Raw genomic sequence first — 26,913 nt, forward strand, 5'->3', positions numbered from 1 at the left:
GGGCATATTTTGGCAGCCGTTAGTGGCTATATGTAAGGGGGTCAAAATGAAACCGAAACTGACCGTTTATGATCGCATCTAATCGGACTGAGAAAAAATGGTGCGATTTTGGTTTCATATGTTCCATTCCTGGTTCGGTTCGATTTAGAACCGGAAAACCGTCAATTTTGAATCGAACCGAAACCGAATAGAAATCCAATGGCAAAAGTCCATAATTTTCTAATCCCTTTCCCTTTCCCCTTTATGTTTTACCCTAATTGGCTATTGGCTAATCCCTTTTCCTTTTAGGCTTTTATCCTCTAGTTTTTATTACTTTAGTAGTTTTTTTTTTTTTAGGACTATCCTACTCAAGGGCCCATAGGCCAACTACAAGCTAAGGAGAAGGCTAAGACAAGCCCACAATCTACAACTAGGGGGGGGGGGGGGGGAGGGAGAGAAAGGTGCCTTTTTTTGGCATAATATACAATCCAGGAGAATCGATTCCTTGACCTCTTGGGGGGGGGGGGGCATGCACCAACTTGCAATGCCACCAACCAATTGAACTAGTAGTTGTTTGCTTAGTAATTAGTTACGTAGCAGTTACCACGGTTAAAAAATAGGAAATCTTAGATTAGAAGATTTTATTTTCTTCTCTCATTCTCATCTCTCAAGGCGGTTTCCAGTTGTAGAGTTGCTGTAGAGTCCCTTACAAATTATAATCAGTTTTTTTTCCAATCGGCTAGTTCCTCATCAGCCCTCATTTGCTCACTTCTTCCTTCGTCTTCTCTCTGTCTCATCTCTCACGGTGGTTTAGAGCTTTAGAATTGCAAAGTGGCGGTGGAATTTCATAAACAAAATTTATTTTTAAAAGGTAAAATCTATATTCTACTGTAATCATTGATGTGTTTCAATAGTTTATTGTTTTAGCTTGTTATGTTTCTGGTTTTGATCATTAATTTATGGAATTTAGATGATAGTGTTTGCTGTTTGTACCATTCTAGCCATTGATTTGGCTTATTATTATCTTCTTTTTTTATTTAGTTATCATATTTGAACGTCTACTTTGATTAGTCACCACTCTAGCCCCAGCTCTAGCTTCACCCACCAACAATGGATGAGACAACAAGCTACTTGTGCTTATTCATCTTACTGTTGCTATCTCATGGTCTTTGGCCAGCCACTAGATTGCTTGTTCCCTCCCCATCCCCCACCCCCTCGCCCCTTTGCTTTCTTACTGGTCAGATAGACTCAAGTGCTTTCATGTTAGTTATATTCTGATTTGTTTATGAAATGGGTTAATTGAAATAAATGGTACAAAGATGAAAGGTTGTGTGTTAATCATTTATTAATGAAATAAAATAATTTCTCCCACACAACAAGAAAATGAATAACAAATTTGAAGGTTATAAAGTTAAAACTTGATGTGAACGGGTATTAAAAACTGCATGTAAACTGGTTGTTAACCGTATAACAAAAATTGAATAGAAACCGTTAAAATCGCACCGCAAATAAAACGATTATGGTTTTAGATGATTCTTATCCGGTGCAATTTTGGTTTTTACCTTACAAAATGTGCACTGAACCGGAATCGCACCGTTTGACACCCTTAGCTATATGGTTCCTTCACCAACCCCCTCCAAAAAAAAAAGAGAACTAATGTTGTAAAGCTGCGTAGCGTATGTTAGTGTCTCCTTATGTGAGAAGAGAGAGAAATAGACATAGGGGGGTGATAGAGAAATCAATCCCCAAAAAATTGGTCGGAGATTGTTGCTAGGTCGTGTGGCCCCTCGTATAGACCATCCCACCCCATTGAACCCACCTCAGCTGATGCTTCTTCGTGTTCTCCCATTGACCATTGACCTTTGCTGTGGCACAGGCCACGCGACCTGGTAGTTTTTTTTTTTCTTAAATAAAAAATAAAATGAAAAATTTGTGTATTTTACTTCTTTCCCATTTTTTCACTTCAAACCAAACGGATAAGAGAAGGCTACTTCCGTCATACAACCTGGATGAATCTGTTGTCGCATCAACCCAAGAATCAAGAAAATCGTTTTTATTTTTATTTTTTTGCCAGAAAGAAAATAGTGAAGTATAAAGAACATCTTGCTTTTTCTTCATCGAAAACAAAATAAGAAACATTGTCTTGCTTCAAATCTTGATACTTGGAAACTGGAAGTCTGGAACTCTGGAAGAAGGAAGAGAGAGAGAGAGAGAGAGAGAGAGAGAGCGCCGCATTTTCCATTGTCCTCTGTTCGTTTGTTCGAAGCGGACAGAGAAAGTTTAAAGGTGAATAATTTTCGTTAGAGCCTACGAAAGCTGCAAAATCTCATCTGGTTCTGGTTTATCTCATTTTGATTTCATCGACTTGACATTTTTCGTTGTTTTGTTGTCTCATTATCTCTCGATTTTGCTCTCTCAGAAAAGATATCCTCACATGGAGATCGATAAAGCCATAAGGGAAAGCAATGACCGAAGGCTGAAGTCAAAGTACAACAACGCCATCTACGTTATCAAGAGAGCTTTCGCTCTATACGCGTAAGCTTTGACCTTCTACCTTCTAACTGGTTTTCTCTGTTTAATCCTCTGAATTTCCAAGTCTATGAAACTGGGTTCTTTGTCATTCCGGCAGAAACTTAATTTGTTCTTGTCCCCGAATACTACAATTTCTGTTTCTTGCTTTAAAGACTCGCGTTCTTTGTCATTCCGGCAAAAACTTAATCAGCTTTATGTGAATAATATATGGACTGTGTAATTTGTGAATGGTTCTGCATATATGCTTAGCCATGTCAGTTTGGTCACAGTTGTCCTCTTTAAATAGTCACTATTCCTTTAATTTCTTTTTTTTTCTTTCAATTTTTTGTTTTCAAAATTTTTTCCCTGCATCATTTGTTATGATTCTCACTGTGCCATGTGCGTGAGCTTAAAGAAATTGGTCTTGTAATATTATCTTTAATCACCTTCAGTTTGCAACTCATTCCTTCTTACTGGTTGTTGTTCATATCCCAACCATCTTAATCGACCTTCCAGACATCTTTTTCTCCATTTAAGCAACTTTAAGGTTCCTTCCATTTTATTTATTTCTAATTTAGTCATCCTAGTTTTCACCCTCTTCCATAATCCGTCTCAACATCCACATTTGATTTACCTTTCTTTAATGTTAATGTTGTTTCTTTTCCGTATAGCATTCAGCACCATGCAGCATGGCTGGTCTTATTGGCGATTTTCACTGTGAAGTGTTTTCATCGAATAGAACTATTAAAGAGGAAAAGAGTTTTAGAGGCAATCTTATTTCTTAGTTGGAAATTTTTTCCGAACATCAACATGGGATGGTAATGGGGAGATTTTGTCCTTTAAAGGTTCTAATGGAAATTGATGGGACACGTTTCTGTGAAATTTTGTAGTGGGAACCTGGTCCTTTCTATAAACTTACAAAAAATAAAGTGGCTGCCACAGGTGTGTTCGTTTGTGTGATAATTGTAATGTTATTATATCTAGTTGGCATCTTCATTGCATGTCTGGTGGGTACAATCATTGCTTTCTCTTGCAAGAAGAGACAATAAAGAACTCCAAACTAAATTCTCGTTGCATGTCAATGTAGAGTTGTAAACAGCTTGATCATGGGCAGGAAGTTGATGTCAAATATTGAAGTGTCAATTAGGGCTTAAAGCAAAGCCTTGTAGAAAATATATTACCCAGATATGGCAATTGCACAGCATTTTGATGTATCCAAGATGAAGTTTACATTGGAATGAAAGTATATGACATCCTACCACATCCATTTAAACTATCCGGATAGCGTAGTGTAAGTGATCTCAAACTACATTGCAATGAGGATGCTTGTGTAATATCTTCCTATATATTTTGGTGGCATGATCAATGAAGAAATAAAATGCAATTACAATCCTTAAGCATTTCTGCCCATGGATTTTGCTGGCTTCATGAAGAGATGGTTAAAGTAGAGTAATTTTATGCATGTTTTTTCAGTGTAGATGATTCGTAAAATGTAATGGTGCAGGTAACTTTGAAGAATTTAAGGGTTTCTAGTTCTTATATCATTATTTTATATTAACACTATCAAATGGGTTATTTGTGCATAGTTCCCTCTGAGATTAGTAGGAATAGATATTGTTGATCACTATTAAGTTGACTCACTGAGTTATAATGGCTAAAATTTGAGAGGCACATTGATAGACCACATGGTGGGAGTATGGCTTGACATCTCTTGTTTGATTCAAATCTTTTGAGGTCGTAGTGGAATGTGCACTTCATCCTATGATTAGCATCAGATTAAATTTCAACAGATTTTTTCTCGGGAATCCGGATCTTTCTGGCTCAAGGGAGTATTGGGGACATGTCATGTCTGCAGAAAAGGTTCCCTTGTCCCCTCCCCCACCAAAAAAAAAAAAAAAAAAAAAAAAAGTAACTCTGGGCCAGTTGGTGAGGGCAACTCCATCTGGGTGAAGTTGATGCCTGATGGTACTTCCTCTAGGATTAAGACTTTCAGAAATTTAGGATTTTCATGATTTTTTATTGGTGGAACGAGATTTCTCTAGTATCTTTGCCTCATTGGTTGGGTGAATATTGGGTCTAGTGAAGTTTGGTGATTTCTCAATTGCTTAGATAGCCTTGGATATTGGCCTCCAAACTGAACACCTTGTTTGCATAGAGGCCAATATAGACCAACACTATATCGGATTCTTTTGCTAGAAGTGGTGATTCAGTACTGTCATGAATATTGGGTAAATAACCTCTATATAATCTAGGCCTTGATAAATTCTTGCTTTTGGCTTCAGTACCTTGTGTGTTCTTTTTCATCAATGAAATTCTGGCCATGAGAAAGTAAAAGTTTTGTGGCAGCTGTTTGCTTTATTGTTCTTTTAATTCTAATTGTGTTCAGGTGGAAGCAGAAGCAGATGGCATGACTAACTTTATTTATTTTGGTTCTTGGAGGGGGGGCGGGGGGAGGGTTGGTTTGACTCCTTATTGTGTAACTCATGATAATTGATTGTCTTGCACTCTTTTAATTCTTGTGTTGTCAGTTTTCAGATGTTATTTCTTTATAAAATCTTCCTTTTTTCCTTTCCTATTCTGATTTACTATTCACTTATAGAAAAGTTGAACTGTAGTTAAAGGAGAATCATATATACTCGACTAATTATTTTCTGAATGAATAATAAACATTTTATTGTCTTTCCATAATTAAATTGTTGCCTATTGCCTATGTTACTGGGTGAGGATATGATTGCAATCATGGGTATGGTCTATTTGCGTTGCTTTCATTATGTGTGTGGTTTAACATTATTTATTATACATTAGGAGTCAGTGATAGGACTTATACATTGTCTTTCCTTAGACCTGAATCATGATATTTTGGAATGGCAAGAAGAAAATGCTTTCTTATCAGGTGGCCTTATACACCAAGGATGGGTTCTCTTGTAAGGTACTGAGTTGTTTTACTTTTATTTGGACAGGTTTGAGGAGGTCGCATTCAGCTTTAATGGGGGGAAAGACTCAACTGTAATTCCTTTGCACATTTGTCTACATTGAAGTTCTTACTTGTTCAGTAAAAACAGGTAAAGCCTCATGGATATTTAGAATGAACTTGATTTTGCAGGTCTTGCTCCATTTGCTTAGGGCTGGATACTTTTTGCATAAAGAGACACCTAATTATTTGAGTGAAGGCGATACAAATTGTGAAATGAAGTGTCCAATAAGAACCATCTATTTTGTTAGCCCTTGTGCTTTCCCAGAAATCGACTCCTTCACATATGAAACAGCTGCTACGTGAGTGAATTTCTGTTGTCTCACTTTTCTTATGGCTCTGTTGTTGATGCAAACTAGTTCCCACTTCCCCTCTCTTAGTTCCAAGTATTTTTTTTCCTGGGTAGGAGGCTTTAGGTTTGTTTTAACATGCAAGCATGCAGATTTATTTTGGGTCTATTCTTTCTTTGGAGCAGTTATGACTTGCAGCTGGAAAATTTTCGCATAGATTTCAAGTCTGGTTTGGAAGCTCTTCTGAAGGAAAAACCAATTAGAGCTATTTTTCTTGGTACAAGAATTGGTGATCCTAATGCGGTATGGATGTGCGTCTTTGTTAGTTCATTGTTGTTTCTTCAGTCTTCTGGAGCTGTTTCTGAAGTCATCAATAGTCCAAAAAGCCTTAACAAAATGCATAATTACACTTCTGATTTGTTTATGTCTGTGCAGGTCGGCCAAGAACAATTCTCACCTAGTTCACCTGGATGGCCGCCTTTCATGAGAGTGAATCCCATCTTGGATTGGTCCTACAGGTTTGCCATGAACTATATAAGTTATGATTTGTGAATACACATGCTTACACACAATCACACATGGCAAGCTCTAGCAGCTGAATTGTAAGCACCTTTGTGTATACAATTCCCTATTGAGCTCCTGGCTGGAACCTTGGCAGCTTCAGATGAATTTGAATAAAGTATTTTTCTGTATAATCATTAGTGATGACAAGCTGTATCTTCTTATTCTTTTTATCTACTAAATCATTTGATCTACATGGAAAAGAATAACCATGCAAAAGTATGCTCATTCATTCTGTTTCTTATTATCCATTTATTAATAGTCAGAATGATTTATCTACTATAATTATGATCATCATCTAATTAGCTCTTACTCAATTGATATGGATGTCAAGCTTAAGGAAAGCAACTTGCAGTTAAGGATATATAGTTTCCAGACTTGGTGTTTTAAGTCGAGTAGTTACTCAAACAAGCCTAATCCAGCCTGTTGCAGTGTTCTATGTACAAATTACAAATCTTGAAGGAAGTTAAATCTAAAAGAATTTGGGTCGGATTAGACAACCCTTAGTGAAGAGATAGCTTTTTCCAGGATCCCATTGAAACTTGTTATATGATATGTTAGTTGGTGTTCTTTTAAGTGTGAAAATGCTCTTCCTGTTCTTTTGGCTGTTTTCAATGCAACTAATGAGTTTTAACTTTTGTATTGAACAGGGATGTATGGGCCTTTATTTTGACATGCAAAGTTCGATACTGTAGTCTTTATGATCAAGGGTATTCTTTTTTCCCTCTTGATAGGATTGACATTCCCTAGTAACTATACTCTTATACCTAGGACTGTTTTACACTTTCAGTGATTTGGTTTGTTGGTACACTATCTGACTTCTTTTATTATTATTATTATTTTTAAAATTGTTGTTGTCGTGAATATTATTATTACAGTTTCTTAGAGCTGTTACTGAATTTCTGTGGGTGTGGATATTTTTTTGATAACTAATGTTTAGTTTTGTCACTGATGCACAATAAGCATTCAATTGTTGTATTATAGGTTTTGGTACTAAAATCTTAGACATATTATTTCTCTTTTATAAATCTAATGCTTTTGTGCTTTACAGTTATACTTCCATTGGGAGCATATATGATACAGTTCCAAATGCATTGTTGGGCACCAGTGATTCTTCCACCAGCAAAGAGAACTTTAGGCCAGCCTATTTGCTCTCAGATGGAAGACTAGAAAGAGCAGGTAGAGCAAAAAAGTGTTCTCGTCAAGATTCTGGAAGTGATCCTGTCATAAATGAAAGCCGCACTTTAACGGTGTCAGTCATTGCTGTCGGCGATGAAATTCTGTACGTCCTCTAATTTTAATTGTATATTTGTAAGGTTTTACAGGAATAAATCGTAATCTCTATCCTGGAATTTCACTTGTTAAGAAAGGGCAGGGAGAACTTCTGCATGCAGCAAATTTCTCAAGCTTTTGTTGCAAATGTCTTGCCTAAACCCGCAATGTGCTTCCATTTACTTTGATGAAGTTTGGTCAGCTAATGTAAATTTACCTATTTAGAAGCGTCTTAAGTAATTTATTGTACTAAGAAATTAATTTTCAATTAATAATGTGGCTCTTAATATAATCTTCAAAGTTCATATTAAATGGATGTAGCTGAGATGAGGATTTTGAGATGGAGGAGTGGCAAGATTAGGAATCAGAAACCAAAGGATCTAAGGTTATGTAGAGTAGTGCACCAACTGATGGCAAGACGACGGAAAGTCAATTAAGATGGTTGAGCCATGTGCAATGAAGTCTGATGAATGCATCATTGAGGAGTGATATGGTGCGAATTGGAGGTGTCACAAGGGAGAAGGGGAGGCCAGCCAACAGTGATCTGGCTTGAAGTGATGAGTGAAGGATTACAATTTCGATGATTCTTCAATTGAGCTATCTATCCATCTAAGTGCATTGACTGAATCTCCTCTATAATAGCATCATCAATTCCCTTTCTCATTAGTAGATTGATCTCTGGACACTCTCACATTCCTCTCTTACCATAGATACCAACATGTTGGTAGAAAGTCACCTTTTTTGTAGGAATCTCCCTCCCTCAAGAGATGCCCCATGCCAATACTCAGAGTTTCTTCATTTCTTCAGGAAAAACCTAAAACATCTGAAAGGGCGTAAGGAAATAGAATCAGACCTGTTTGGTGAAAGAGAAACAAACAAAATAGATGTTTAACGGATCCACCCTCCACCACAGCAAACATATATGAAGAGAGAGGACTATGCCCTGGTCTCTCTCTCTCTCTCTCTCTCTTAGTACGAGTGTTTAGTTATGTACACTTGTATCATGGACCCCTATTGGATCCATTCTATGTTTTGGTTATTTGTTATCAATCACTATAGGAGGAGTAATAACAATCATCCAAGAAGGTTCACTGGGAGGCAGCATGTCGTATCTTATGATATCTAAAGGGGGCCAGGAAAGGGGCTCATTTATGCACCTCATCAGCATATAGATTGTGATGCAGTAGCAGACCCTTTATTTAACTTCTAGGCAGGCCCATGTGATGCATATTTTTAGGCCCACAGGTCCAGCCAGCTTTTTGTCCAAATATCCATCGAGCAGGAGCTTAAAGGAAGATATTTTCTTCAGATTTAGTGGGCCCCATTCCCAGTTGCATGGAAAAGAACTGAAGAAGATTCTTTCCAGATTTGTGGGCCCCATTCTGGCCATAACATGGAGGAGTTTTAGGGGTAGGTTGCTGCCTTTACGTGGAGAGGGATATTAGAAGATTTGGTGATCCTTTACAGCTATGGCATGGGCTCCACCTGGACAGCTGGCTTAGAGGAGTGATTGCTGAGATTTTTTTTTCCAGATATTGTCTACTTTCTATTTTCGTTTTATAATTCATGTAACAGCAATAGTTATTTAGTTTCTATTTCCAGTTCTCAGTTTTAGAAAGTAGGGAGTTTCCGTTTTTATTTGGTTTCTATTTTGTAAAAGGGGGTGGGGATTTTTTTTTTGGATTTAGCAACCTTTCTATGGCATACTCTTGGAGAGTTTAGTTGTAACTTTATTATAAATATAAGAAATGGAGACATTACCCATTGCTTTTTTGAGTTTAAGAAAAGAAGCTTTGCTTTAACCTTTGAGATGCAGAACCTCCTAGTGGGAGACTAGGTTGGAGTTAGGTGGGAGGCCTGCTCTGCAGTTCAAGTGGGAGATTTGAACATATCATTTTCTTATCTTTTTCTTTTATTTGCTCTCTCTCTTTCTTTCTATTCAGTCAACCAACTCCAGCAAGGTAAACTGATACTGTCTTTCTTAAGTTCTACTTTATTTCATTGGTTTTGGTGTCCTTTTATTGCGGCTATATTACCATTCCTGCAGTTTTCTCTCACTGCCAGACACTCTCGGTTCTGCAGGCCTGAGTTTCCTTGATCTGTTGGTCCTGTTTAAGGGCCATGCATCTGTCTGAACCGCTGCCCTTGTTTCTGGTGTTCTGTCCATCAATAATACTGACTCTTATCATTGTTACAGATTTCTCTTCAGGTTTTTCCAGCCTTCAACTTCAGCACGTCCACCATTTTGAACTCAGACTTCAGTCATAGTTTATGGCCTATCCAGCCCTTGGATTGGGCTCTGATTTTGGGGTCTCAATCCTCTTTAATATCCCTCCACTTGACCAAGACTTGAGAGGCCCATCAGATCAGTTGATCTGCAGTTACATTTAATCTCTCTTTTAGCTTATTTTTGTTGATTCTTTATTTTCTAATTCTGTTTTATGGGTCTTCGACAGATCCATTGGGTTATTCTCACCTTTGGAGCACTTATTTAGCTGGGCATAAAACCTAATCGACTTGATTTACAGCCCCATCCTATTGGTGGATGTTAAGTTATTTGATTCTCTTGTATTGGGGCTAGATTCTTGAAATTGAAGTGGCAGAAATTTAATGGTCTGGCTAGTCAAGTTGGTGGCACCAGAAATATCTTCTGTCAACTGTTTGGAAATCAGAAGGCAGAAAACATTCTGTCCACTGTGATCCTGAGTGGGTTTGTAGCCTTTAATCTATCCTACAGGTTATAGCACTACATTATTAGGTATCAGAGACATGGCTGAGGGGAGTTCCAACACCCTGAATCAGGCTGCAGACACTACTAATCTGACCGTTGTTGAGATGTTCCGACAACTGATGGACATAATGACTGCCATAGGGCAACGTGTAGAATCCATGGCTACAGAAACCATGGGATAACAGCAATCCACTGTCAATCATGCTTCTAGAACTGTCCTACAACAAGCACAAAGGACTGTCCACACGACAGCTCCCTATGAAGATTATGTTCCAGCCCACTTTGATCATGTTCTAAACCTACGGCAGCTCAACGATAAGCATAAGGTGAAGCTGGAACTGAAGGAGTATAATGGGAAACACGACCCGCAACACTTTCATGATTGGTTGTGTGCGCTCGATGACTATTTCGATTGGTTCAACCTATCGGAAGAATGGAAACTGAAAGTTGGCCCGCACCAAATTAGTGGGGACAACAAGGGAATGATGGCGTAACCATGAGGACAAGTTGATTTGTTGTCGACGAGAGCCCACCACGTGGGAGGAAATGAAGGATGAGTTGAAGGGCAAGTACATGCTCTAAACCTTTAGATGAAAGCTTCATGATCAAATTAACACTCTTCATCAAGGGTCCTTGTTGGTTGAGTACATGGATATGTTTGGTGACCTTATTTCTTGTACGGGCTTAGATGAGGAAGACAACCAGCTGATTTCTCGTTTCAGATTGGGGTTACGACATGATGTACGTGATAAGATGGGAGTGACCAGCATCCTTAGTTTGAACGGCTGTTTTGAGAAAGCCCTTGAGGCTGAAGATATGCTCAAAACATGTACTCAACGTTCCTACCCACAGTCCGGAGATACTAGACAATTTTCCAGCAAGCAAACCAAGTGGGTTTTCTAATCGAACTCTACAGTCCATGCCAGACAAGGGTAAAACACCTATGTTTAATGATGAGGTGATCAAGTACTACCACTGCAGGGGTTATGACCTGCAAGGTTTCCTAATCGATCTCCACAGTCTACACCAGACAGGGGTAAAGCACCTATTGGCTGGTTTTGACGGTGATAGGAGATCTACCACAGGTTATTGCACGTTTATTGGTAGTAACTTGTCATGTGGAGAAGCAAGTAGCAAATAACTGGGGTTAGATCCGGTGTTTCACGAAAGGACCATATAGGCTATGGCTCATATTGCGGCCGAGTTGAAGTGGTTGAAGTCTCTGCTTCAAGAGTTGGGTTTTCCAATTACTAAGCTGATGAAGATGTTTTGTGACAATCAAGCTGTTATATATATTGCCAGTAACCCGGTGTTTCACGAAAGGACCACACATATTGAGGTTGACTATCACTTTGTGAGGAGTGCTATTATGAAGAAGCTGATTGTTACTCTGTTTGTTTCATCTGTAGAACAGTTGGCTTTTTTGGAAGGATTGTTCCAAGCTGAGTGTAATTGAATCAAAAGTAGAAGCACCGAATACCAGAACCAGAGAAAGAGAGATGAGAGGAAGAAGAGTGAAGACTGAGAGAATGAAGGGGACTGTGCGATATGATAGAATGAATCTATCGCTCAGCCTGAATCTCTTTATATTGAAACAGAATACATAACCATAATAGGACTCTATTACATCCTCAGAATATAAATCTACTTAACCTAAAGTCTAATTGCAATAGGAAAGAGTAAATAACAAGAACTAAAACTACTAACTAGTTGTCGACATGATCCCCTATGATATAGGGTCCATGGACCTCCAACCGAGACACTATTCTAACACTGGGCATGTTTGGTATTAGTCACGATAAGGGAGAGTGTCCCTATCATTCTATGTTTGGTTAGTTTTAGTCTAGGTTCCTTGTTAGTCTCTATTTGTTTGTAATTAGTCTTGTATTCTAGGTAGGATTCCTACTTAGAGTACAAGTCTGCTTTTATTATCAATACAAGTAAAAGTGGAAGGTCCAGCGATAGACACACTGAATCTATCACTGGTTCAGAATTCTCTCATCTCTTTATCTCCCTCTTTCTTTGTTTCTTGTCTTCTTCAAGCTTTGGTGGCTGGTTGTTTGTTTTCTTCCTGGTTACAATGTGCAAAAGGAAAATAAATATATTAGGAAATCAGAGGAGTTAGTAGTTCACTGATGATCCATAGCAGGGAAAGATAATCAAGAAAAACAAAGAATTCCCCAGGAGAATGCCACAAGAAACCCACATGACATCAACCAGACAAAACAACTAAGCTCCAAACAGCGAAGAAAAACCAGACCCTCTGATCACACCACACCACTTCTAGCGTACAAGCTCCACTAATGGAAATTCTCTCGTCTTCTCTTTTGAGACAAATCATTGGTGAGCACCTTTTTGTGATTGATTTTCCATCCTGAAGTCCCTGCATTTCATAGAATTTTTGATCTATCTATTTCTTGTTTCTGGATACCAAATTGAATGCATCAAGGTTATGAACTTATTGGCATTAAACTGTGTATACATGTTATTCATTTCCTACTTCATGGATGCATATTGTTTGAACCCCATATCTCAAGATTAGCAGATTGGATCCGACCTGAACAAATTCCCTCACCTGATGCTGGCACACAATCAATGTCTTTCTGATCTGTTAGGTTGAATTATATTAATTTCTGCAATTTTATTAGAATTTAGTCATTGATTGTCACATACTGCAGTTACATTTATAGCTTTCCTGTTGATAATTACTTTAAGTTTCTAATACATTCCTTTGTACCCCCTTCCATAGCTCAGGTTTGGCACTGTTGAGGATCAACTAGGATCATCATTGTGTAGAAAGCTTCGTTCTATTGGTTGGACTGTCTCACATACTGCTGTAGTTCGGAATGATGTAAGTTACTGAATGTACAATCCCATGAACCTAGAAAAGAACTGTGGTGTTCGTTTGGCACTATGAGAGGTGTGCACAACATATATTACTGTTTTTTCCATTTCTTATTCCATTTTATTACTTTGACGAGTTAATCCAGTATGTTTGGGTTACTGTAAATTGAATGGAACTCCAGTACATGTAGCATTTATGCATGTGGAATGTGGATAGACCCAACATTTGATAGGTCAGACTTAGAGATCTTGTATTTCTATATAAAGATATGCTTAGATAATTGCAAGGTTTAAAGTATCGGTATTAGGTATTATACCAGAAGGGTGATTTTAAGAGACGTATCGTATCGGAGAGACAGAAGATACACTAAAGATATATATGAAATGGTCAAGAAACGTGTGGAAATGCTTAGGATAAATGCAAAATATAAAGTATGAGGTTTCTTACATGTGCTAATGCAAAAAATATGTTATTTTTGGTTTTGGGGAAGATTTAGGGTTTAGATGCACAAATCATTGCAAAGTAGGGTTTTAGTGCATGGTATCAGGCCGGATTGGACACTTTTGCAGTTTTTCCCCTCAAGATACTGATCAATTTTTTTATTTTTTATGACTATTTTCTCTCCCCTATTTAAATACCATCGATACGGTATCGGGCAGGTATCGGGGCCGATACCGATACGGATTGGCCGATACAGACAATCCGATCTCGATACCTAAAACCATGTTGCAAGCAAACCTAGTTTGATGCCATCATTCAGGCCATTGTTCACTAATCTAGTGATCCATTGCAAAACAAATGACACTAAAAATCAAGATTTGAGTGAAAAATTCAAAGTTTTGAGAGATTCATGTTCTTGTGCAAATCTAGTTTCGAGCCTTGATTGCAGGCTATTTAATCCCCAAATGAAGAATAAAATCAACAGTACTAGAATCTGATGGTAGTAGCAATGGATCAAGTCGATTTTGAAAAAAAAAAAAAAGACGATTAGAATGCCTTACTGGAGCTCTCGGTAAGTGTTCAGCAGTCACGGGTCATGTTCTACAGTTTATAAGAGATTTGTCAATGGGTATCGACGTATTGGGTTGTGTACTTGTGTATCGATGGGTATAGACCATGTATCGACTATATTGGGTTCTACAGTCATTTTTTTTAGGTATTGTATCAGTGGCTCGGCGCTTCATTTTTTTTAGGTATTGTATCGGTACTGCATTGTTTCAAGGCCTTCTGATACTGATATGTATCAGCTTATATGGCCTGATACAATACAACATGATACTTCCCTGGATAATTGCAACACTCGTATTGTTTGCATTCTTATGGATGATGAGGAAATTATGGAGCAAGGCCAAGAAATGAAGTTAAAAAATAGTATGAGTACAATGCCATGTGCAAACTTTGTGGTATTCATTTGATGCCATTCACTGGCTTGCTAAACATAAATTATTAGTTTTTTTTTCATTTCTCGTACCATTTTATTACTCTGATGAGGTAATCCATAGTCATAGGCTATGTTTGGTTAAATACATTTAGAATAAATAGATAAGTGAAGTGGAAGAAAATGAGATACAGCTTGTTCTCAATTTCCTTCAAATTACGACAATCTTTGTATCAAGCACTCATTTGATCTATTGCTTTATTTATTTCCTTCATGTTATATCTATCTTCATTTGTCTGTTTGCATAGGGATGCTTTGTTTCCTCTTAATCTATACCACTGAATTGTCTATCTCCTATTGCAGAAGAGGTGGAGTGATTTCTGTTCTCTTAATTTCAAACATAAAAATCTCCCCTCATTGGTTTCAGATTTTCCAAAGCTGTTCCATATCTTATATTTTCAGTTGTTGAATTGTATCACAAGTAAATGTGACATGAACATAAGATGGTTTCTTTTATTTCTCTCAAAATTCAGATTGATTCTGTCGCTGAAGAAGTTGAGCAGAGGAAATCCAGCAATGACGTGGTAGGATTCTACAGATAGCTTAACAGCTCTCAGTGATTGATGTGGTCTTGTTTTCCTAAATTTTGTTCCTTCTATGGACAAACCTGCACTTGTTATTGTAGGTATTCATGTATGGAGGTGTTGGCCCTTTGCATTCGGATGTATCTGTAGCAGGAGTTGCAAAAGCCTTTGGAGTTCGTCTGGTGCGTTGCATTTCTGCACGAAAATGCTTTCATATGCCAAATTATATTGAATAGCTCTATATATGCTAGCGTTCTATGGTAAATCTTTGACTTGTAATCCAGAGGTGTCACAGTGGGCATGCTATGATGGTACCTTTTAGGCACCGATCTGTAGGCTCTCATACAGTCATACCTACAGTGGATTTGGCACTGTATCTGCCTGTCTTACTCAGCACTGCAGTGGCAACTCATTGTGAGCTTGCAGCCGTAAGAAACTTGGCCACCTGGTTGGTAGTCTGCTCCAAACTGCAACCTGTATTCGATGGTCCCTCTTTTTTGAGGTTGCACCCTTTTAATTTTTTAGGCTTAGAGGACTATAGGGCTGAACAAGAAGTTGCCAACGTATCAATTAAACTGGGGGACTTTAGAGTGGTGTAAGAGTTTATAAGACGCCTGTTGAGTGTTGGCTGAGCTGATGCTGGGGGAGCAATTGTGGATGGGCCAAGGAGGAAACTGAAGACCTTAGTCCTTGTGTGTCAAGTCTGTTTAGCATATCTCGGACAACCACCATGTTTTTTACATAATATGGGCAGCTAATCAGGGTACAATCATTTGTTTGGGCAAGGATTGAAGGTTGGAGTTCTATAAATACCCCTCTTCTTGGGAGATGGCATTGGAGTCTTCACATTTGTGCGAGCATTCATGACACACCTCCATTGTTTTAGTATCTTTTGGCATTCATTTCAATCTTCTTTTGTGCTTCATTTATTAAAATGGTTTTGATTGTTAAATCCTTCTGGGTTTCATGACACACACTCCCTCCATTGTTTTATTATCTTTTGGCATTCATTTCAATCTTCTTTTGTGCTTCTTTTATTAAAATGGTTTTGATTTTTAAATCCTTCTGGGTTTCCTGGAGTTGGATAATTCTCTACTAACTTTAGTTCATAGGTTCAATTGTTTCACATTGCAGGCTCCTGATGAAGAATTTGAAGAATATCTTAGGCATCTTACGAGTGACCAATACACTGGGGACCGGAACGAGGTAACGCAATGTCCAGATAGCACTACACATCTGCCCAGTAAGAATATCATAGTCTTATTAAGACATGTTCTTATTTGGAACTGTTATGATGAAGTGGGGCCACACATGGGAACTTTGTTTTAGCAGATAGGGACCACACATTTGAACACATGATCTTTTGGTTTAGTTTTGTTAAAAATAATAGTGAAAAACCTATTTATTCGGATATTAAGTAACATTTATGGTATTGTGATTTGTTCTGCATGTTCATTGATGCTAAAATTGGTTTTAATCTTTAACTCGTTTTCCCTTTCAGATGGCCCAATTACCTGAGGGTATCACTGAATTACTACACCATGAAAAGCTAGCAGTGCCTTTGGTAAGTGTCTGGCTGTGGGTTTATATTGACAAGCTTTCCAGAAATATATAACATTACAGCGGTATTTTCGCTTCAATCTGTTACTTTAAGAAAAAAATGCTTACCTATACTATCCGCCAATTTTCAAAGGATAAAAACAAAGAAATAACTAACCTCATAAGTTTATCTGATGTTGAAGCAAACCGAGACCAAAAAGCTTATTTCTTGGCATAGTTGTCATGGCGACGCCATGGCGTCCCTCTTTGATTTCTTCTTCCTGTCTCTCTTTCCCTCTTCGATTTCTTCTTCCTGTCTTCGATTTCTTCTTTCCCTCTTCGATTTCTTCTTCGATTTCTTCTTCTTGTCTTCTTTCCCTCTTCGATTTCTTTCGATTTCTTCTTTCCCTCTTCGATTTCTGAATTTTCTTCTTAAAACTTGAGAAACAGTAGAGAAAAAATAAAACATGGCTTGAGTATACATCTATTAACACATTAAAAATAGAGAAAATAAAAAATAAAACATGGTCGACATGCTCGCCATGGTAACGCCATGGCGGGCGACATGTCGATATATCGACGTGACACCCCTCCACCGACTTGGATCGCCGTGACGCCGTGACAACTATGTTTCTTGGTCATATTTTCTAAGTCTGACGTTAGTTACTCCAGAGGATCTTATCTAAGTTTGACTTGGTCAATGATATTCCGCAGTGCTGGATCATATGCTTGATGAAGTGGATTACTGTTATACACTGTAGCAGGTCTTAAACATAGTTGTCAAGGCAGCTAGCCGGCTAGGTGACCCAAGGTAATGTAGAACTGTAATTGAATGATTCAAAACAGTACCAAAACAGAATTGAAACACAGAATAAAATCCAGATTTAGAAGAAAATCAAATAGATCACGATCAAGGCCTCAGATGTTCTCCAAACTCAAATTGAGTTCAATAAACAAGGAGAAGAATCCTTGCTGAAATTCTTAGGTTGATCCAAGGACTGGATCAGAAAATATGAGGCAGTCCTAGTTGTGCTAGGAGAAGGGTAGATCAGTAATTTCACCTCTCAAAAACAGAATTCAGACGAGAGGAATATGTAGATCAATCAATCCTGAAGATACAATAAATCTCAGCAATAACAGATTAGTGAAACCAGTAAATAGAGTCAATATTCAGAAAACAGAATCTCAACTTAAGAGATAAGGGCAGAATAGGAATTTCAATATAACTCCAAAATGGAAGGTCTGATCTGGATCAAACTTTGATCGAAGGCTTACTTCAGGTTGAAGAACAACTGATCAAAATTTGATTAGGATCTAATGGCCAGATTCTCTCAATTGAAATTCATGTAAAAAAAACCCTTGTGTATGAAGCCCAGATTCAGAATACTAGCGGAAAACTAGAACAGTACTTAATCTTTAATGGAGAGGAAGATGTAGGAAGAAGAAGATAGCAATAAGAGAAACACCTGGGGCTTCACGCCGCAAGGTGGTTGGAAGGATCAAACACCAACCAGCCTTGATCGAACACAAGGATCCTTGATCACACACAAGGTTTCTTCATCAATGGAGAAGAAGAGCAGCAATAGCTTTTCATTAGTCAAAATTTGTGTACTATGCTGTACCCCACTACAAATTTATATAGAAAACTCAAAAACAGACTTAAACCTTGTAAAGAATAATAGAAGAGAAAAGGAGAAGAGAAGAAGAGAAGGAGAGAACAATGAGAATCGATATGCTTGTGTAACCTTGGCAGTATCAACTTAATATTGGAGCTCCCACTCCATTCAATATATTGGACACAATTGGAAAATAAGAAAAGAAGAAAATAAAGCATAATACCTAAACTACCCCTAACTAATACCGAGACTTAGTCTCTTCTAACACTCCCCCTCAAGCTGGAGCATAGATGTTAATCATGCCCAGCTTGTTATAAATATAATCTACTCTAGCACTCCCCAAAGACTCTGTAAACAAATCTGCAAGTAGTTCCCATGTACGAACATGACGAGGAGAAATGAGCCCTTGGGCAGCTTCTCTCGAACAAAGTGACAATATACTTTGATGTGTTTCTTTCTTTCATGAAGCACAGGATTTGAAGCAATATGGACAACAACTTGATTATCATACCACAATTGCATAGGGGAATCATCTGTAAACCCAAGCTCAGTCAACAACTGTTTCACCCACATCAGCTCACATGTAACATGCGCCATGGCTCGATTTTCTGACTCTACACTGGATCAAGTCACAACTGTTTGTTTCTTGCTTTTCCACGACACATGATTCCTTCCAACAAATGTGCAATAACCTGTAGTTGACTTTTTGTCAATAGGAGATCCAGCCCAATCAACATATGAAAAACCCTCAACCCGTCCATGACCATGATCCGAGTAAAGTAAACCACGTCCAGGAGCCTTCTTGAGGTACCGCAAGATACGCATAACAGCATCCCAATGAGATGTCTGAAGAGCAGACAAAAACTGACTCACAACACTGACAAGAAAGGCAATGCCAGGTCGAGTCACAGTCAAATAATTTAGTTTCCCAACAAGCCTCCGATACTTCTCAGGATCATCAAGTACATCACCACCATCAGCTGTAAGTTTTAAATTAGGATCCATGGGAGTATGTAGAGGTTTAGAGCCTAACAATCCTGTTTCTGTAAGAAGATCAATAACATTCTTCCGCTGTGAAAGTGAAATTCTTTTCCTTGACTGAGCCACTTCCATGCCCAAAAAATATTTCAATCTTCCCAAATCTTTAGTCTGAAAACATTCCCAGCACTGATGTATCATACATCTTCCATGTACTAAACCAGTAGAGTCTAGGCAAATGTTGGATTCATCAGTGCACCAGAAAATCACCTTAAGCTTATGGTTGCCCAGGTGTTTTAATAGAATTGGTTTCCATTTCAAATGGAAAAAACAGTGACACTGGTCTTGATTTGTTATTTCTTCCTTTGACTAATCAATTAATGTGTATAGCAACAACAATCTTGTGGATGTCATTGTCACTGTGAGTGCCATTTGAAGCAACATTATGATGCACTAAAGCATGCAGTGGCCTTTTCTTGTAGATCAAATGCCAAAATGTGATAATTCTTTCTGCAACAAATGTTATTGAGCTGGACAAGCAGTGGGACTGTTTAATCGAGTTGACCAGCTCTAGTGGCCTCCTAGTGTCGACGGCACCATTTCTAACAAAGAGTCTGACTACATCTCTTTCTGATGTATGTATCATTCTTATTACTGCATCCTGCTCTGAATCTTTTGTTCATGGACTCATTTATTTTTTGCGTTTTATGGTATGATTTAACTGCAGATTATGCTGAAAATATAAAAATCTTGTTAATTAAGGTTTCACTGTTTGCTACTTTTTTCCGCCTTTGAGTCCGTATGAATTGGATTTGACAGTTTATGAATTTTTTTAGTGGCCTCATTTTTTAAATTTTAATGTCCCTTAATTTTCAGGCTTTATTTATTTATTATTATTATTACCTTACCTTCCATTTTTTATCCTTTTTCTTTTCGGATTGTGGATTTTGATTATCTTTAACATTCTTAATGTATAATAATAATAATTTGGGCACTGGTATGGCAATTAGCATATTGGCGGTACTCAAAATGTATTCTTGCAGAGGGAAATAAAGAGTCCTTTATTGGGTAAGAATTAAGAAAGGGAGGAAATAGTCATTCTCCCATGGAAACCCCCACTCTACAGCTGAATTGGACTAAGTACAGGGACCGACCTATGCAGTTCTCATCCAGCCACTGGCAGTGCACTCCCATGGTAAGAGTGTTCCTGTGTGAGAATTTCATGGGAATTAAAACTGGAACAAGAACCAAATACTGATGTTCATTGGTAGCATGGACAGTATTATGACTGGATTAAATATTAAAGTGGGATCTGCTGCTACTTTGCTGGTCCTTGATATATTTTGTTGTCCAAGAAGGTTAGCATTAACTCATGGATACCCACCGTTTGATACTTTGATCCATTATATTTAGTTGTAGGGTCTAGAGATCTGTTATTGCAAGTTGCATTTATGATTTTTACCCCCTTTATTGTTATGTTTCTGATATATGGATTTAGTTGATGGGTAGAGTTGCCAAGGTCATTTGTTGCCATAATGTTTATTATGGATGCCTTTATATTGGTAATGGGTAATGATGTTTTTGACTTTAATACTTCAATCACCATCTCTTCCACTTAGATTTGATTTTGTTAACAAAACAGTATTGAGGGAATGGCTAGAATTATCGATATGATTATTCAGCCCTTGAATTTATAACTTTCATAAAAGCAATGAAATTACATCAATAACCTTGTATAGCCGACCATGATAGCTATAGGGAAATAAAAGGAGAAAAATACCAAAACTACCCTTATAATATCGAGTAACATAACTCAATAGATTCATATTAATGAGAATCACATTTCAAAAGTGTAAATGCTATATTGTTAGTTAGGACATAGCAACAACAACAACAACAAACTCAGCCTTATCCCAACTTAATGGGGTCGGCTACAAGGATCCAAACAAAACAGAGTTGGGGAAAACTGAGGTCTAAACAAAACGGGGGGAAAAGAGATGAGAAATGCAAAATGGAAAATGACAAATGAAAGATGGAAATAAAAATAAAAGGAAAAGGAAAGAGGCACAGCCCAGCAAGTCAGGGGAGTCTCAACTAAATGGGTTCTAGTACATGAATCCTAGCCCTCCAATAGGCTCTATCCGAGGTCATACTAATGTTCTTCCTAACAACTTCTCCTATGGTCATTTTAGGCCTGCCCCTAGCTCTTTTAGCTCTTTCAATCAGGATCATATCACTCCTCCTTACTGGGGGTCCTTAGGCCTCCGTTGAACATGACCATACCACCTCAAACGACTCTATCAGAGCTTATCATTGATTGGGGTAACTCCCAAGTCAGCTCTAATATGTTCATTCCTTACTTTATCCTTCCTAGTTTTTCCGCACACCATCTTAATATCCTCATCGTTTATTTCATTTATACTACGTGTTTCCTTAAATTTTTGCTCTTCAATCCTTCCATATTAGAGTTCTTATTGTTATACTTCTCCTTTTGCATTATAATTTTGGAGTGATTTTCTTTGTAAGTTCTCACCCCCAGCGTTTTCTTTTTATTTTCAACATCAGCAAAGCATCTCTTGTTTTCCCCACAAAACCCATATGTTGGAGAAAAAGGCAGAAAGTAGGTCTGTTTTAAATATAAATGTCACTTATTTGTCACATTTGATTTGTCACGAGCTCATCTTTTGTTGCCATGTGATAAGAAGACCCCAATCCCATCTCATGGGTAAGATTTCATGTTGGAATCATGGTTAAAATGTGAGTTGAGTTTCATATAATTACAAGAATGCCATTTCACTTTAATGACATTTTTGTAATTTTTTGTTGGGTGAAAGTTTTTTTTGTTAATCATTTTTGTAATTTTCTGTTACATTGGCCACATTTTTAAGGCATTTTCAATGCTTTTATTTTTATTTTTAAGTTGATGAGTGAGATGGGTGTGGGTCCTTTATCAGGTAGATCCACTCATGTTTGATAATGTGCAACAGTTGTTGCATACAACAACAACAACAACCATAACCTTATCCCAACTAAATGGGCTACATGGATTCGAAGAGGCCATGACAGTAATAGAAATAAGAGCAGTAAAAGGAAGTAAAAAGGTAAAAAAAGGGGTTAAAATAATAAATAATAATAATAAATAAATAAATAAATAAAATAAAAGAAAACAAAACAAAATAAAATAAAATTACTAAAGGAAAAAGTCTAAGCAATAATTAAAGCAACATCTTAGGAACATCTCCCTACGAAGGGTCGGCTACACGGGTCCTTATCCTCCAAACAACTTTATCCACGGTCATATTAGGATCGAGCCCTCCCATATGCATATTCTTGCTTACCACTTCTCCAATAGTCATTTTAAGCCTGCCCCTACCTTTTTTAGCTCCTTCAAATTGAATCTGGTCACTCTTCCTTATTGGTGCATCCATGGGTCTCTTTTGGATATGACCAAACCACCTCAAGCGGCTCTCACGAAACTTGTCTTGGATTGGTGCAACTCCCAATTCGGTTCTAATACAAACATTCCTTACTCTATCTCTCTTGGTTTTGCCACACATCCTCCTCAACATCCTCATTTCTGCTACACTCATCTTATCTATGTTACTCTTCTTAACTGCCCAACATTCCGCTCTATATGTTATCGCTGGTCTTATTACTGTCCTATATAATTTTTCTTTAAGCTTAATAGGCATGCGTTTGTCACATAAAACTCTTGATGCTCCTCTCCACTTCATCCATCCTACTTTAATTCTGTGGGAAACATCATCCTCTATATCACCCTTTTTTGTTAATGGTTGACCCTAGGTATCTAAAGCATTCACTTTGGGGTAGCTCTCACTCCTCAAGTTTCACTACTTCATCAACTCTCCTGGTTTGACCATAGTTGTCATGGCGTTGCCATATCGACGCCATGGCGGCACCATGGCGTCATATCGTTGGAGAAGTGGGCATATCGACTACCGATATGGATGATGTAAGAATATCGACCGATATGGCCTCCATGTCGTCGCCATGGCGCCGCCATGAACGCCATACCACGACATATGGCCATATCGGGCGACATGGTTGTTTCAAATTATAAAACTTAATTTTTTAACAATAAATTTTTTTAACCATTTTTTATTTTAATGTTTTTTCCTTAACATAAAAAAAATAAAAAAAACATCAAATTGAAAACACTAATACACTATTGACTAATACACAATCACATATTCACATCAACAAATTTTTTTTTTTATTTAGATGGGTTGTTATTAGCTTTATTCACTCAATATAAATTACGTTCTTGTAATTGTTTTTTTGTTTTGTTACTTTTGTAGTCACTTTCATATGAATCATATCTCAACTCATGATTTTTCAACTTTATTATCAGCAAGACTATTGCTATCAATTATTTGATAATCCATGATTTCATATACACTAATGGATATTACACTTTCATGAATTAAACCATAGTAGATTAGTAGTACACTTTCATGTTAATTTTTGATGTTATATGGTATATATTATAGCATACTAAATGACATTAAAAATAGAGAAAATAAAAAATAAAACATGATCGATATGATCGCCATGGCGCTGGCGACATGTTGATATATCGACATGACACCCCTCCACCGACTTGGATCGCCGTGATGACGTGACAACTATGGGTTTGACTGAAGTTACACATCATATACTCTATTTTTGTTCTACTTAACTTAAAACCTCTTGACTTCAAGTTTGATCTCCATAACTCCAGGCTGGTGACAAGTGTCAAAACTGCAAAGGGACAAAGTAGTGAATTCCCAATTACAATTGGGTTACACCAAGGATCAGCTCTAAGCCCCTATTTGTCTGCACTCATCATGGATGATTTAACCAGGCATATTCAAGATGCGGTCCCTTGGTGTATGCTATTCGCTGATGATATTGTTTTGATAGATGAGACAGTGGAATATATAAAGGGTTCTATCTCATTAAACAATTATACCAAAAACTACAAAAAACGAAGATAATGAGATATGCAGGGAAAGGAAATCACGGGGGGGAGGTAAAGGACACAACAAACATCAGTAGCCAATACCAGGAAAACAATAGAGTAATAATAGAGGGCACAAAAAAAAAAAAAACTAGTAACAAAATACTTGGGGGAATAAAAGGGGAAATAAACTTTATCAAAAAAAAAAAAAAAGAGGGGGGGGGGAATAAAGGGGACACAGCAGTTAAAAACAGTAAGCAAATAATTGAACCAGTAACACAAGTAATAATAAGGGGACATATAAGTCAACAAGCAGTTAAATCTTACCAAACTGAGTTTGTAAAATCTTACCAGAGGCCGCCAAGATGATTGTGTAATCTTACTGATGAAGTGAACCAGGAGCGCAACAAGTGTACCCAAGAGACTTAATGGCCGCTGGTCACAGGCTTAAAGGGCAGAGAAGGGGGTGTGTGTCAGGCAGCAGGGGCTTAGGGGATCACAATACTGCACCGGTATAGGCTAAGAAACCAGTGATAACGGGGTTGGGAATGGTTGAGGGAATTTGGGGGATTGGAGTTCGGGATGTGGTTTGCGGCTAGGTGCTAGGAAGAAGGTTGGAGCTGGAGATGAAAAGAACTGTGTTGGGTTTTTTTTTTTTTTTTGAGGTAACAGCAAAAAAGAAGGGAGGTAGGAGGCAGGGGTGTAAATGTTTGAGAAGCGAAGTTCGGGGTTTTGTTGAGCGATCTTCGTGTGGCTGAGGGAGGAATCTGGGAGAAGAGAGATATAGGTAGAGTAAATCCGGGGTGAGAGTGGAAATTGGAGCGGTAATCGTGGGTTTGGAGCAATGGGAATCAAAGATTGAAGGTAGAGAAAATCTGGGGTGGGAGAGAGTGAAACTTAGGGGTGAAAGAGATAAAGATAGGGATAGAGATTATCATTGGTGGGAGATCTGTAGGGGATGTAAGTTAGTTGGGTGTAGGGGTGGGGTTGGGGTGCTATATTGGCGGTAGGGAAAATCAAAGATGAGAGAGATAGGGAAAGAGATATTGGGGGTGTGGGTGGGATGCTACTGACCAGCGGAGGTGGAGAGATAATCGTGGATGGGGGTGGAGGGTTACTTACCTGAGAAGGATATTTCTTCTCCACCGAGCGGCTAGGCTTCTCAGACCTGAAGAAAGGACCCGCTGATGAAGCTTTGGGGGCCTTCGAAGTGAGCGAGAAGCTCACCGGAACCCCAAGACGCGCCTGGAGTTTTCCAAGCAGTTCTTACCGTTAGAGAGCGAGAGATAGAGAGAGACAATTTTCAATAATCCGCAACAGTTGTTACATGTACACCCAAAAAAGATTAACGTTTGTAATGGAATTACTTAATATAGGGTGGGCCAAGTAATTATTCCATAAACAATTCAAGGTGCTACCCATCTGATGAATGGTGGATTGTTTAATCCAACGAGTGAAAAGTTAGCCAGGATCAGGTATCAAAGGTGATATATGTGCATCCATTAGAGATCAGATGATGCTGCATAACCTAGCTGATCCCAGTTAACCATTTTAGTGTAACATAAATGTCAATGCAACATATTTAGAATGCCTGTCTTTGTTGATTTCCCTCTTTTAACACATCCAGAAAATAACATTGTTATGAAAAAAAAGAAGGGGGGAGATAACAATATCTTCAGATGTGTTCTTGGAGTTTAATATTTCTTTAGATGTAATATGTTAAATTTTATGTATTTTCACCACATTCTTGTCTCTAAACTATGCAGGTAGAAACTGCTCAACCTCTATCAAAATTGTGTCTTGAATTCCCTGATCTCTCCATTGGTAAGAATATTCAAGACAACAAATTCTCCAAAGCTGTCAGACTTTTTTCAGGCAAATTAGGATTTCAGTATTTCTTCATTTTGTAGTCCTCTTATCCTATCTCCTTTTTTTGGGCCGTCATTTAGGGTGTTTCCGCAAATCCAGAGTTGGGCCCCTCATCGTTAATTTTGTGGGAAAGGTATACAATCTCACTAGTCCAATCAGTTGGTAAGTCATTTTACATCATGAACTGATCAGCTAGACTCATAGAAATTTCTCAACATTGTTATAGGACCAAGCTAGAATAGAGTTGGCAGTGGAAGCTTTATGCAAGAAGTTTAATCATGGAGACTTCTCAGAAGTAAACTGTGGGTGATCACTCTTGCTTGAAGTATTGCCTCTGGACACAGAGGGGTTGTATTTGACAACTGCACTGCTCACTTGAACCACAATTTCTCTGAAGCTAGGAGGTGGCTTCACATCTTGATTCAATGGTTGGGGAACTGGACGATCTCGTGCTCTCGAAGACGGGGAATAGAGCAGAAATAAAAAAATATGAAGCAGTGCCCTTGTAATCTAGAATGGTAATATTCATATAGTTAGACTTGTTACAACAAACAGACTGGGGAAAGGCTTGCCAGATTCTCCATATAATTCTTGGAAAAAGATGGAAAAGAAGAAAAGGTCAGACTTTAGCAGCTGCATCATATATTGGTAACCAACTGGATTAGGTATAAGAGTCATTCCTAACTTGGCCCCATATGAACACTATGGACTCGCAAACTTAAGTTGTCTTGTCCATTTGAACTCATGGGATACCTGTTTAGGGCACTAAAGGGTTGGACCAGGTAATCTCTTCCAATGCTTTGAAACCCTACCCGAGCATTGAACCAAA

General features: G+C 38.0%; 1 protein-coding gene across 4 annotated transcripts in view; it reads left to right on the forward strand.

The window, feature by feature from the left end:
* The window catches only part of LOC122653232 (FAD synthase-like), a 42,393-nt gene extending 15,829 nt beyond the window's left edge, over positions 1 to 26,564 (forward strand). The window contains exons 1-18 of one of the 4 annotated variants that reach the window (XM_043847186.1): positions 2,224 to 2,265; positions 2,399 to 2,514; positions 5,451 to 5,496; positions 5,594 to 5,763; positions 5,937 to 6,054; positions 6,187 to 6,269; positions 6,963 to 7,022; positions 7,364 to 7,594; positions 13,070 to 13,166; positions 15,072 to 15,122; positions 15,224 to 15,304; positions 16,257 to 16,328; positions 16,624 to 16,686; positions 19,738 to 19,890; positions 25,982 to 26,039; positions 26,165 to 26,217; positions 26,311 to 26,458; positions 26,492 to 26,564. In XM_043847186.1, the coding sequence (XP_043703121.1) occupies positions 2,414 to 2,514; positions 5,451 to 5,496; positions 5,594 to 5,763; positions 5,937 to 6,054; positions 6,187 to 6,269; positions 6,963 to 7,022; positions 7,364 to 7,594; positions 13,070 to 13,166; positions 15,072 to 15,122; positions 15,224 to 15,304; positions 16,257 to 16,328; positions 16,624 to 16,686; positions 19,738 to 19,890; positions 25,982 to 26,039; positions 26,165 to 26,217; positions 26,311 to 26,394 (1,521 nt within the window). In that variant the 5' untranslated portion in view covers positions 2,224 to 2,265; positions 2,399 to 2,413 and the 3' untranslated portion in view covers positions 26,395 to 26,458; positions 26,492 to 26,564. Of the gene's footprint in view, positions 1 to 2,174; positions 2,266 to 2,398; positions 2,515 to 5,450; positions 5,497 to 5,593; positions 5,764 to 5,936; positions 6,055 to 6,186; positions 6,270 to 6,962; positions 7,023 to 7,363; positions 7,595 to 13,069; positions 13,167 to 15,071; positions 15,123 to 15,223; positions 15,305 to 16,256; positions 16,329 to 16,623; positions 16,687 to 19,737; positions 19,891 to 25,981; positions 26,040 to 26,164; positions 26,218 to 26,310 lie in introns of those variants that run through there. The other 3 variants (XM_043847185.1, XM_043847187.1, XM_043847188.1) reach the window with 3 other exon arrangements.
* The last annotated feature ends 349 nt before the right edge of the window (positions 26,565 to 26,913 follow it).

Source organism: Telopea speciosissima, chromosome 2 (assembly GCF_018873765.1).
Source record: "Telopea speciosissima isolate NSW1024214 ecotype Mountain lineage chromosome 2, Tspe_v1, whole genome shotgun sequence".
Taxonomy (NCBI): Eukaryota; Viridiplantae; Streptophyta; class Magnoliopsida; order Proteales; family Proteaceae; genus Telopea; species Telopea speciosissima.